The following is a 14,493-nucleotide window of genomic DNA, read 5'->3' as shown; positions in this document are numbered from 1 at the left end:
ATATCTGCTTAATATATTTTGTAGCTGAATTCTGATTAATACCAGCTTTAATAATGCTGAAAATATTTCTTTTATGAATCCTCTTAAGGAAAGAAGAAAATTTGGACCTTTAGGATGGAACATCCCTTATGAATTCAATACTGCTGACTGGGGAGCTAGTGTGCAATTCTTTGAAAACCATTTAGATGATATGAATCCAAAAGTTGTATGTATTATTCCATTCCTCCATTATTACAAACATATCTTAGGCATAATAAATTGGTTTATTGTACTTTTTTATATTAAAACTTTTATATTTCCAAAGCATTTATTGTGCATATTTAAGATTTGCCTATTTTAAGTTTGCCTATTTTAAGTTCAGTAAGCAGTATGATTATAATCGTGCCATCTCAAAAATGTAAGTATATATATATATATATATATATATATATATATATATATATATATATATATATAAATTACGTGTCACGTTGTTTGTCCGCGATGGACTCCTAAACTACTTAACCGATTTTGATCAAATTTGCACACCGTGTGCAGTTTGATCTAACTTAAAAGATAGGATAGCCCTTTTTTTGAATTTTTAATTAGAATTTTAATTATTAATTAAAAACTAACTTTCCCGCCAAAAAAATCTTCATTTTCCCCACCGCCAAATGAGTACGGCTTCAATTTTTTTTTTTCCCAACAGTCATGAGGTTAGGCTTAAGATTTTTCGGCTGATTATTTGAAATGATTCTATTTATTTTCTTAATGTTTGATGCATTTAAAATTAAACATTGTTAATTAATCGATTTTTCAGATTCATTCTTAAGTATTTTTGAATTAAAATAAAACAGAATAAAGCAAATTAAAAATGTCTAATCTGCATAGCTTTACCCCAACTGGCGTAGAAAAATTCTCGCATTTGCGTTACCGTAACTGGCGTTGAAAATTCACGCATGCGCATTGTGTTCTGATTGTTGACATGACAACCATTCTCAACGGATGATTTAAATTATTTTTAGGTTAGTTGCATGTTTTTGTAATTAAATTGTATTTATGTTAGTTATATATTTTTTTTATACGCTTATAGTTTTAAGTACATCGTTTTTTAGTTTTTTTAACCTGTTTTCAATCGATTATTTTAAACTATTCGTTTTATTTTCTTAGAGTTTGATGCATTTAAAATTAAACATAGTTAATTAATGGTTCTGGTCATAATGAATCTGAGAATATTTTCCTAATTTATGTAAATTCTTGGAATATTACATAAATTAGGAAAGATATTCTTTAGTGTCCATAAAGTTTAAACGCTCAGTGACTGTTTTCAGTAATCATATTACAAAAAAATACTTTGTTTCAGTAAAAAATATTATTATAATAATTGCAGATTAATCCTTTCCATTTTAATATATATATAGTATAAATTCTACGGGAACTAACAGAAAATTAGAGCGATACATATTACGTTAATACTGAAGGCGTTTATAATATTATGAGAGAATTATATGACTATCAAAATTTGAAGTTTTAAAATATTTTGATGAAGAAGCTATTAAAGTAGGAATTGCATAAAATATTTAATTATTAAAGTTTTAACGAACATTAAGATTGGCGAACCGGCTGGTCGCCAAAGGCGGCTAGTATATATATATATATATATATAATTTTATTTTTTGTGGGTGGGTGGGTGGGTGGGTGCTGAAATAGTTATAATTTTATTTTTCTATAATGTTATTCATGATTCAGATTTTTATTATTTATTTTTTAGCACATTCTTTCTCTCTCTCTTCATACTCTCTCTGTGTGATACATTTTCTCAAATTTTACTTTACTAGGGTGTTTCTTGGCCAACTGTTCGGTATATGTTGGGTGAAGTTCAGTATGGAGGCAGAGTTACAGATGATTATGACAAAAGATTATTGAACACCTTTGCTGAAGTAAGTATTGGTTACTTTTGTACAATTCTTTTCTTATAATTAATTTTTTTCCAATTAGCTAATTTAAAGTAAAACAAATTTCTATACAGCAAAATAAACCTTATTATCAAATTAAAGTTGTACTTTGACTACTGTAATGAAATATCGAATTAATTATGAACAATAACAATTTTTACTGTTATGTTTTTTACAATCAATATATATAATTTTGATACAAGAGCTTAAAAAACAATTGATATTTTTCATATTGTGTTATAAATAATTATTGGTTATATTATATTATATTATATTATATTATATATATAAAATTGAAAATCTTTTTTTTTTAACCTTATGCAATTTCACACACACCCTTGGCAGTATCAACCAAGATCTGACACAAATATTTCTTAGTACCTTGAAGAATTTACTTCACTATTAAAAAAATGTTTAAGATTCTTTAATGCGTGTGAGATTGGTGTAAAATGATTTTCATCTTTCTGCTTTAAATTTGGAACATATAAATGCACAAAAATTATTTTTGCACCATTTTAAAATTTAAAAAATTATCTTTTCAGCAACATAAATTTCATTTCTTTGTAATTATCTTTTGTAAGAATATTTCAATGTTTCAAAATTAATTTTAAAAAAAATTCATAACAATATTTTATTTTTCATTGAAATACTAAGCCTATTTTGCAATTTCATCTGTCATTCTAGCGCTTTTGCTGAGGTTAAAGGTAAGTTTTTCTTTTTTCTTTAAACATTTTCATGTTTGCTTATATTCTTCTCTCTTTTTCTTTCTTTCTCTCTCTCTCTCTCTCTCTTTTTGTACCTTTTATTATATTAATTCAGTTATTTATATTTAAATACCATTGTTTAAAATTGTTACACTTTTTTTTATTAATAATTTTGCCTCATATTTTAATACTTTCAAATTTTAGTATCTCATTTGTATATCATATATCTTTTTCATAGTGGTTTCTTAGCCAAGCTGATGAATAAGATTGCTTTTTTTTTTTTCCTTCCCATATACATAGAACAAGTAAACACAAGCGATGTCGGGGAGTTATTTGGATTGGATTGACAGCCAAAATATAGCATATATTTTAATATTAACTGTTATTAGTATTATAACTTTATCGCCTGTATTAATAACATTTCTCTCCCTTTCTTTTCCATTTCCAGTCATTATTAGAATACATAAAATTTCATTATTCGGTCTGCCTGTATCTTTGAATTAATTTTTTTAAAAATTTCAGTAATGAAATTTTTAAAGTAATTCTTGAATTTCTTTTACTAATAATATTCAAAATTGTTGATTCCAAAAATGTCAAAAGTTTTGTCAAATACATTTTTCTGTCACCATATTAGTTTCCTCAGTTTATATTTTGATATTTAGATTATTTTTTGTGGACTCATGGATACAAATATATCACCTTAATGATAAATGTACATTGTACAGTAGTTTTAACATAGGCAGCGGTAGCAGGCGGGCAAGTGCCCCACTTGCCCCCCCTCCCTTCGTCGGCGATATATTGAGAGTTTCATCGGCAAAATTCTTCACCACTTCAGGATGGTTGTAGAGAGCTGCGCATTATCGAATATGATTACTTAAAAACCATCTTAAAGTTAATATATTGTAAAGTGTCAAAATATCCAAGCAACGTTAAAGCGTTTTGATCATATTCGGTAAAATAATCGATATTGTGCCAGGTCAATAAGAAGCAGTATTTTGCAAACAATTTTTGATAGACCGACTAAGAACTAAATGCAACTGATGTCGAAGACGCTAAGTTCATAGATTTTCAGACATCTGATTCAAATGTCGATCATTCAGCTTATAATTTGCGCTACTTTTGGTAATTTAACCGGCAAGGTAATAAGCGAATAAGATATCGATAAGGTGATGGGCTTATTTTGTGGACAATTTTTCGTCGGCTGACTGTGAACTCAATGCGATGAGTGTCGAAGATGTTAAGTCTGCAGATTTTCAGACACTTGATTGAAATCTCGTTCAACAAGCTTTTAATTTGCACTACTTTTGACAATATAACCGACAAGATAATAAGTGAATAAAATATAGATAAGGTTATAGACTTATTTTGTGGACTTATTTTTTGGACGGCCGACTATGAACTGAATGCGATGAATGTCGAACACTATATCCACAGATTCTCAGACATCTGATTCAAATGTCTTTCATCAAACTTTTAATTTGCTCTACTTTTAACAATATAATGACAAGGAGACATGTGAATAATAAATCACATTTTGCTTAAGATTTTTGATCCGTCGACTAAGAATTCAATGCGATGGATGTCGACGACATTAAGTCCGCAAATCTTTTGCCACCTGATTTAAATGTCATTCATTCAGCTTGTAATTTGCACTATATTTAACAGAATAATCAATAAAATGGCCAATGAATAAGACATCGCATTTTTACCTTCTAATTTTTGTCTTTCAGGTAAGATGTTATCATAGATTACGGAGAAAAAAAAATGTTTCATCGAGTACTTCGTTTATTTGCCAATGGAATTATTAGGGAAATTAAAGCGTTTATATTTTACATAAATAGGGCAATAGTGTTGCTTTTTTTAACTGATCATTTAACTTCAAGTTCTAAAATTAATCGTCATCTTATTCATCTAATAATTACTTCCTCGATAATGAATGGGTAAATTTATTTTATTTATTTCACAATGAGAATTGTCTAACTAAAATCTAGTAAATAGTTAAACTATATTTAATAAATCATTCTTTTCTTTCAATACTCTTGTGCATATGCATGCTAAGGAAAGTTAATTTGCTGTAGCCAAACTATGCGAATTCATTAAATTCCTGGAATTAGTAAACTGTAAAATTGTAAATTAAGTTAATTTAATTGTGATATATCTGTGTTTATTTAAATCTAATTTATCAGGCTGCAATTATTACACTACAGAAATATTACCGACTGCAATTATTACACTACAGAAATATTACCGACTGCAATTGATGACATAAATATGAATACATGTGGTATGGTAGTTTTTTTAGTTTCACTAAAAGAGTTTATTCAAGTATATATTAAATTTGTTTAAATTCTTTAGATTCTGCATTCAGTATTATAACTATGTAATCGGGGAACGTATCCTTTTATTTCATATTCAAATTTTTCTTTTAATTACTCCTTTCGGCAAAAACTATATAATTACAAGTGCTTCTAAATTTTTAATAGATTTTGGATAAAGATGTCTTGATAAAATGATGATTAAAGTAGATATTCATAGAATATTCTTATATAATTAACCCCTTCACAAATTTACTTGACTTCCTAATTAGATGGCTGCTCTTATTTGGGATGATTATTATTATTTTAATCCCTCGGCTAGGGCATCTGAAGTAATGAGACGTTTTTAAGTAATTTTTGCATTTTTCATTACTTAATACTTTCACTTAATTGCAGATTTAAAATTTAGTAATTCGATGCACGAGTCAGACTCCCCATTGTATACGAAGTGGTTAAGAAAAACCAATGCATGCAAAAGAGGGGAGAAAACTCACTTTTTGGGAGGAATATTAGCTTGCAGTTACTTCGAGGAAAAAAAGTACATAATCATAAAAACGCGTGTATATAAATGAAGATAAAGAAGTTCATATTCAAGATCTAATGTTGCATTGTTTTTTAAGCCTAAATATAGATTGAAAAATAAATATATGGGAAATCTAATGTTTAAGTAGTCCATTTTTTACAAATACTTTTTTCATATCTTACATAAAATATTAAGCTTGTGCATATACTTGCAAAATATTTTCTCCAACCTTCTTAAGAAACAACATCATCGTGTCTTTTTCGCATTCTATATTGTTCGTGTCCGAACTAAAGTAAATTTTTGATGAGCACGCGCACTTATACGAAATACATCGTACGGATTCGAAATGCATCTAAATTCCTGCTCGTTGTTTTAATCCTTATTTAAAAATTATTTTAGATAGATGACTAAACAAAAAAACTGATTGTTGGTGAAAACATAGAATATTTTTTTTTTAATTTATTATTCTGGATTTCTAAAAAGTTTCTTTTATAAAACTTTTTGAATTTGGTTTCAACATTCATTTAATATAGTTTCTGATATAAAACGATAGGAGAATGCATTTGTTAATTTTGCATGACACGTCATTCTGGCGTAATCTATAGTTCTATCTATATACTATAATCTAGAATGAAATATAACCATAATTTTTCTAAAATTGGATCTCAGAGAAATTAAAACTCAAGAGTCTCATTAAAAATAGACTCAAACACTGAAAATATTTTGATGGTCAGTAAAAGAAACCGAGAAAATTTTTTTACAAATCTCTTTGTACATTTTTAAGAATGAAAGAAAGAATCAGCATCTGAATAAAAAAAAGAAGCTAAATAATACTTAATTTTAAGTAATTAAATGCAAAATTAATTATTTTGAGTTAATTCGAAGCAAATCAGAGAAATTGCGCTTGCCCTCTGTGGACAAATCTCTGCCGCCGCCTCTAAGTTTTAAAGAGAAAAAAAATTCTTTATTTTACTAAAGAATTGAATTTGTTTATTATATTCTTTTTCATAAAAGTTATTTCAAATCTATGAAACGAAAACAATGTATTTATTAGACAATTTATGTAAAAAAAGGGAGAGATTAATGTCAATGGAAAATTCTGGGCGTTTTTTGTAGTTAGTTTATTTATTAAAGTAAAAGATAATTAGATGCAAAAACTAAACATTTGAACGTAAATTGCATGAAGAAAGTGTTTACAAAGAATGCAAACTATTCTTTATCAAACAATTTTTTTTTTCAATCGTTATCTAATAATCAGACTTGTTTTACTTCTCGATGTTTATATTTGGTGCAATTCAAATTTATAAAATTGAGCTTTTTTTTTTTTTTTTTTTTTTTTTTTTTTTGCATCAAGCTTGTGTTATGTCTGTCATGTTATGTCTATGGACTATTCGCAAATCATTTGTTTTAATTATTTAGAATTTCCATGTTAATGATTTTAAAGAGAACGGAAATAAATGTTAACATTTGGTATAAAGACCATTTTCAAAATTTTTAATTGTTATATTATTATTTAATTATTAATTTTTTTTCTTAAAATTAAAGTTTCGGTGTAAGCTTTAAAAAATAGCATCCTATATTATTTTTTTAACCAAGTACTGAAGCAATTATCAGAACATGGGCTATATTATTTTTATTTACAGGAATGGTTTGGTGAGCACATGTTTCTTCCTACATTTGCATTTTATGAAGGATATGGCATCCCATCATGCACATCTATTGAGCAATATATGGAATACATTGATAATTTACCAGGCGTAGATACTCCACAGGTGTTTGGATTACATCCTAATGCTGATATTGCGTAAGCATTGTTTAATATGTGTATTTGAAAATTTGTGAGTTTGTAAATCGAAATTTGACTTTCTGTAACTCAAATATCATTTCACTTTCTCACATTCTTAATTTTGAAGGATGGAAAATATTTCAGATTCAACTGAATATATGTTCTTAAATGATCATTTCAAACTTTAGATCTTCATTCATTATTTTTAAAAATTAAATTTGCATATTTATTGTATCAACTATACATTTGCTTTTCTATAGATATCAAAGTAACACTACTAAAGATGTACTAGATACCATTTTAAGTATACAACCCAAGGACACAGGTGGTGGTACTGGTGAAACTCGAGAATCTGTTGTATATCGTATGGCCAAAGATATGCTTTCTAAACTTCCTCAAAACTACATTCCTCATGAGGTAATTAGCAATTTGCATATTGTTATTTTTTTAAAACAACTTTAAGAATGCTAATTCACTACTACTTTTGGAGACCTAAAAAAATTCTAAATAAAAATGTAAATTCTAGATTGCAAGTTTTTAAAAAAGTATATTTTAGTGCTTAAAATGGTGTAATTATGAAAAAAACATTGAAATAGGCAGCTTCTATAAATCTTTTATCGGAATAAATTGATAACAGAACCTTCAAAACTTGACGATATAGATAATACCGAAACGGCTGGTTTTATAGATTCATGACACTTGCGTATATCAATTTTGTAGATTTTGGTCAGATTTTGAACGAAATCCATTCTAAGGAAGCTTATCAGAGCCAGAGCAAGTGAACAGGACAAATACAAAATATGAATACATTTTGTATAACTGAGGGAGAAGGGAATATGAGTAAATGAGAGATAAAAAAAAATGGATTTGTGAGATAAAATTTGGTACATAAATTTAACATCTGAAGTATAGATCCATGGTCAATTTTTAAAACAATTCTATAAGGAATTTGACATTAGCTGGTCTATATATTCTCATTCATGTAAAAGTGAAAATTCAAAAATGCAAAGTCTTAGATAAATGAAATTTGGTATGCTATCTTGTTACCAAAATTGTAGTTCTGTATCAGTATTGTTTTCAATCGGTTGATTAAAGAGAGTCCAAAATTCATACTCAGTTTTCTTATCATATGCGGCACACTTTTTAAATATATGTATATTTCTAAAGTATGTGGACATGTACATAATCAGGAAAATAGATTCATACACTATTTTTATTTTCAGGTGAGAGAGAGAATAAAAGCAATAGGTGATCCTGCAGCCCCAATGCAAATATTTGTGAAACAGGAAATTGACAGAATGCAGAAAGTCATTACTAATGTGCGTTCCACTCTGATGGACTTAGAACTCGCAATAGAAGGAACCATTGTTATGAATGAGGTACAACTTTCTTCTTCTCTTTTTATGATTATTAAAAAAATTTCACTCTTTCAATGACAGCAAAAAAATTACTCAATTTTTTTAAAAATTTTTTTTAATCATTTCTAGTATAAAAAATACGAGTTTTGTGTTTACATAATAATGTATATCATTAAAACCTTGTGTAATTTCATGCAAGTATTATTCAGAAAACATAGAAGCTAAAAAATCTAAATTTTTATCATATTTCAATTACATTATCTCTCTATATATAAAATATTAACATAAATGACACAGAAATCACTCTTATTACTTATTGCCGAATGGCAGCGATGAAATGTAAACAAATTTATTCAAACGTGTAACGCATCTTCATTGAATAATTTTTAATTCCTACTATTAATTCACTCTCTCTCTCTCTCTCTCTCTCTCTCTATATATATATATATATATATATATATATATATATATATATATATATATATATATATATATATATATAACTTGTTCAAATTTTCTATCGTTAATAAAATACTTTTTATTCATCCACTCAGGTTAAAATGCATTTTTTTAATTTTTAAACTTGTAGTGGATGACGATGTTAATACAGTTTTTTTTTCAAATATTAATTAATTAATTAAATTTGTCCAGTAATTTCTATTTGGTAGCCAAAGTCGCCAAATCCGTCGCCAAGCTCTGAGATTACTTAGGCGACACCAGGTCATAAATAATATAAGAAAATAAGTAGGAATACAATTTTAAAAAAATTTGCCACTTAATATTGTAATTCTGTCATATGCATATACATATTTGTATTAATTGTAATTATTTAATAAAAAGTAACAATTTTTTTTTTTTTTACCTAAGTAGGAATTGACTTTAATTTATATATATATATATATATATTACTTGTTATAGCTATGCTAGATCCAATGTTTTGGTAATTAATGGAGCTGCAAAATGTTATTAAAAATACTTTGGAATGGGCAAACATTTCATTTAGTCAGAGGAAACAAGGTATAATGGAAATAAAGAAATAGGCGTCAAGCTGCAAGTGATAAAATAGGCTTAACCATCGTCAAAAAGATAATCGCTATGACTTAACTCGTCCATATTAATCGTTATAAAAGTTCCCAATCTCTGCAAACAAGTTGGTCGCCAAAGACAACAATTTTGTTTATATTTTAATTGAAACGTTGTAAATAAAGCACTTCATAAAATCCCTTGTCGCTATACAAATGCGATTTTTCAAATAAAAATGAATGATTTTGATATTTTTGTTTTACTTCAAAATAAAAATAAAATGTTTTTAACAGAACCTACGTGATGCTTTGGACAGTATTTATGATGCCCGAATTCCAAAAATGTGGGCAAGAGTTTCTTGGGACTCTAGTACCTTAGGATTTTGGTTCACTGAACTCTTAGAAAGAAATAATCAATTTTCGAACTGGATTTTTAAAGGCAGACCTAACTGCTTCTGGATGACTGGTTTCTTCAATCCCCAGGGTGAGTTAAAAGATTTTTGTTTAAAAGTATATTAATTACAAGTATACTAATTTTAAAAGTTATACTAAAGTAAATTTGAAAATGTTTTTTTATTGAATGCCTTCCTATCATGGTAGTTAATGATTTAATCTTTGGATCACCAAAGGAGGGCTTTGTCGGAATGTTTTGAACTCATCCAGAGAAACCCATCCTTTGATGCTCAGTACAGTAAAATTATTATATTCAATTAATTCGGAAACAATTTTTTTTTTAATTCTTTGAACTTTACCATTATTTTTTTCAGATTCTCTTTTATTTTGTCTTTTAACGATACTTTTATTGATCTTGAAGTAGTGATTGAACCATACTTAAAACCTAAGCTTAATGCAGTCGCTCAAACAACGACAATCTGTCTTATATTTCAGTATTTTTTAACGAAATGTGTTTTATTTTTAATTAATATTAATAACTCATGAAAAAAATTAGGTATCAATGAATTTTAAAAACTGTCTAGTTCAATTGCTATTCTATTTTTACTTAAAAACCAATAATAAAAATTTTAGACAATAAGACGATTATATATTATATTGTAGCATTGTATACAAAAGTAATTTTTATATTACAAATTATTATGCGATATTATATTATGTTATATAAAAAATAATATAGTTTAATAATTTTAATATATTACACTAAAATATATTATATTACATTTTAATTCCGAGTATCACCGGACATATAAAATAGTATTTCATATATGGGAAGGTAAAAAAGTTTCAGAGCTTTTCGTCTCGCAGTATCATATCTTTGAAGAATGATCTCTATTTACTTTATTGTTTTATTATTGTTTTAGTGTTAATACTTTAGTGTTTTATTTTCTCCTTAGGCTTTCTGACTGCCATGAGACAAGAAGTGAGCCGAGCTCACAAAGGATGGGCCTTGGATACTGTAACTCTTCACAATGATGTAACGACGTTAACTCGAGAAGGAGTGAAAGATCCACCAAAGGTAGCGAACTGAATTGTAACAATGAAAAATCTGTGACGTAGCCACTTGTGTCATTTTTTTAAAATGTTTAAACATTTTGGTTTTAATTATCACTTCTTTGAAGTTTCTCACATTGATTCGAAATGTTTGAAAAAGTAAAGAATCGATTTCCTGTATTTCTTAAGAGAATCTTTATATCCCTATTTTAGAAAGCTAAGTAGTTTACTAAAATTCATTCAATTAAAAATTCTTCAAAACGTTATTAAATATTATTGTTTTTGATGCAAGAGCTATTTGAAAGGGGAAAAAAATGTATTCATTCTCTAATAAAAAAATGCAGTCAAATGTCGAATTATCATAATATCAGATGGAAGAATTAAATCTTTATGTGTCAAACATATTATTAGGAGAAAAACAATAGATGTAGAACTATAGATAGATTTTCAGCTCATGATTGAGATGGAATTTTTTTCCAATAAATTCATTAAAACATGTAAGTACTTAAACTCTATGTGGGTTAGTGCTAGTTTCAATTACCTAACCTACAAATTTGCCTGCCTAATTTAAAATATGCTAGAGCTAAGAAAACAAGGTTTAAGTTAAAGAAAATTTAATTACAATATATTTACAAGACTTTGTACAATTGCGAGATTAGTGAAAAAAAACGCTTAAAGATTCAGTCAGCATCGTTCCGGTCGCGGCAGCGTTTTTTGTTTTTCTTTTTTCTCTTCTTGCTTCGCGAGCTTAAGCGTGTAGAGAGCGTGCGCATGAGACTGAAGGAGTCGTTAATTTGCATACTTGCCGAGATCAAAAATAACCACAAAGCGGCACTATCAATTTGATTTGAACCTCGTGGCAAATGTCAGTTTTTAGTTGCACGTTATAGTACCGCTACATCTATATTGGTATTAAATAATACCCTAAGAAAATGATTTTTAAAGCCAGAATACTTTATAATTATATTCTTTTTACAATTAAAGCCAGAGTACTTTATAATAAACAATGTTTACAATTTATAACTTTTGTCAAATTTTTTTAGGAGGGAGTTTATGTGTATGGTTTATACCTTGATGGAGCTTCATGGGATAAGAAAAACAGCATACTTACAGAACCTACTCCGAAAATTCTCTTCACTGCCATGCCAGTTATTTACATATATGCCATCAACTCCACTGATCCGAAAGATCCAGCATTGTACCAGTGTCCTGTTTACAAGAAACCAAGGCGAACTGACCTCACCTACATTACACCACTTTGGCTGGCAACAGTTGTTCACCCAAATCACTGGATTTTACGAGGTGTTGCTCTACTGTGTGATATAAAATAAATATTCACTAAAATTCTCTTTCCCTTTAGATATTAACAACGGCAAACAAATATTTAGAGTTTATTGTAAAAATTTTAAATAAATATTTTCGTTCCAAAACTCTTTGTACTATTTAAAACATAATTAGCCTTCATGAATAACAAAAAAAATTTATGGGCAATTTATTCAAGGGGGAAAAAATGATTTTCATTGCATCTTAGTGTACTTTTTGCATTGAAAAGCGATGTACAAGTGGATAAATAGTATGGGAATATATGGTGGAATTGATTTAAAGTTACACAAAAGTATCAAATTAATTTGGTAGAGAGGCCGCAAAGGTTCTTCATAGAATCTTGTCTTCATAATCGGGGGTTCGAGATTGTTTCAGCAGAATTACCGCTGTGTATATAAGTATTATGCATGACCTCTATTACACATGGAAATATAAAATCGATTTTGGGACTGCTATTTTCAAACAGGAACTTTATAATCTTTAAATCATAAAACTGGTCAAAAATTGCAAAATGTAATTGAATAAGGTGTTTAGTATATTATTTGATTTATCATTTTCCATAAAACAATCACCTTTCATTTGTTGAACGAAAGAAAATGTATGATCAAAGGTATGATAGACTGTAGATCTGTAATTTCACGTGCCTGCAAAAGCATTACATTGGTTTAAGTTACTCATAAACGCAGTAAGTTAAATTAATGAAATTCAGTATATGACGAGACGGCATGTGAAGTTACATATCAACTTTTATTTTCAATCGTCCAAAATGCATATTAGAACCATAGATTCAGTAAAAATTCTGGATTCATGCCAGACATCTACGTTTATAACTATTATTCTTCAATATCATATAAACAGGGGTGTTTGTGCTCCGGGGAAACCCCGGAATTCCGGGGATTTTGAACTTCGATACCCGGAAATTCCGGGGATCGTCGTTCAAAAGGAAGTAGGAATAATAATGAATTATTTATTTTGATCTGGGCGATTTTGTTTGCTTTGAAAGCAGAAAACGCAAGGTCAGCGTGTGTGGTGAAAACTTTTCCTTTCTTTCTCCAAAGGGAGTGATAATGCGTGAAAAGGGGTAAAAAACTTCTTTTTTGTTCTTTCCTTATTGCGAGTTATGACTCATTCCCCCGTTTCTCGGACATTCTCTTCTGGATTCTTTTCGGCAAGTAGGCGCGGCAGAAAAAAAAGGGAGAGACTTCGCGACCAGATGTACGATCACGTGACTCTGGGTTCAAAGGTCTTATCTCTCCGGGCGTGGCGCCAATAAGTAGAGAAGGGGGATTTTTCGCCGTATTAGCTATTTGTCATTGATCGCTTCGCAACTTTTTTTCTCCGCTGTGTAAAATTTTCGTTTCATTTATTGATGCACGTGTAAATTTTTCGTTTCGCTTATTGAAATATTTTTTTATTTATGTACGCAAGAGAATTTCACTTTGAAATTTCAGCATATGAAACAGAAATTACCCCTTAAAAATTCATATCTAATTAGTTTTACAGCATTAGATCCAGAGCTAAGAGGTAAAACCAGTACAATATTAGCTTTTGAAAAATTATCATCTTTTATGTCCCATATTTTTAGTGATAATGAAAAGTCAAAAGTAGAAGCTGAAATAAGGTTATACCAGAGTGATATTGATATCACCAAAGAAATGCTCTACACATCTGATGAAAGTGGAAATCAAGTCAAGTGTACAATTGATAAATATTGGTCTAAAGTTTTTAATTTAAAAGATGATTTCACAAATGATTATAAGTATCCTACATTGGCTAAATTGGTCAAAGCCTGCCTTAGCTGCTTCCATGGCCCATTAGTGGAAAGTGCATTCAACTTAATGGATACACTTGTCACTGACTATAGAACCTCTCTTAAGATTGATTCCCTATATGCAGTGCAGACTATTAAATATGATTTAATGGCTTCTAAAGAAACCTCATGTGAAAAATATGGCTCAAAAAATCCAATGACTGATCCAATTCACAAAGATCTCTTACTGAATATGAACAGAAGTTGGAAAACATATCAAAAGGACTTAAAAACATGTATTTCAGATGAGTCACCTATAAAAGTCTCTGAAA

The 14,493-nt window shown here is 28.6% G+C and overlaps 1 protein-coding gene across 5 annotated transcripts in view; it reads left to right on the top strand.

Annotated features, from left to right (window-relative positions):
• LOC129965390 (dynein axonemal heavy chain 8-like) overlaps positions 1–12,470 on the top strand; it is a 94,517-nt gene extending 82,047 nt beyond the window's left edge. For 4 of the 5 annotated variants that reach the window (XM_056079229.1, XM_056079230.1, XM_056079228.1 and 1 more), the window contains 8 exons: positions 89–205; positions 1,818–1,919; positions 7,120–7,280; positions 7,523–7,679; positions 8,486–8,641; positions 9,937–10,126; positions 10,992–11,113; positions 12,132–12,470. In XM_056079229.1, coding sequence (XP_055935204.1) covers positions 89–205; positions 1,818–1,919; positions 7,120–7,280; positions 7,523–7,679; positions 8,486–8,641; positions 9,937–10,126; positions 10,992–11,113; positions 12,132–12,419 — 1,293 coding nt within the window. In that variant the 3' untranslated portion in view covers positions 12,420–12,470. Of the gene's footprint in view, positions 1–88; positions 206–1,817; positions 1,920–2,618; positions 2,639–7,119; positions 7,281–7,522; positions 7,680–8,485; positions 8,642–9,936; positions 10,127–10,991; positions 11,114–12,131 lie in introns of those variants that run through there. The other variant, XM_056079233.1, reaches the window with a different exon arrangement.
• Positions 12,471–14,493: the final 2,023 nt, after the last annotated feature.

This window comes from Argiope bruennichi, chromosome 4 (genome assembly GCF_947563725.1).
Source record: "Argiope bruennichi chromosome 4, qqArgBrue1.1, whole genome shotgun sequence".
NCBI lineage: Eukaryota > Metazoa > Arthropoda > Arachnida > Araneae > Araneidae > Argiope > Argiope bruennichi.
Note: the sequence above shows the minus strand (reverse complement) of the source record. Positions and strands in the feature narration are given on the sequence as shown.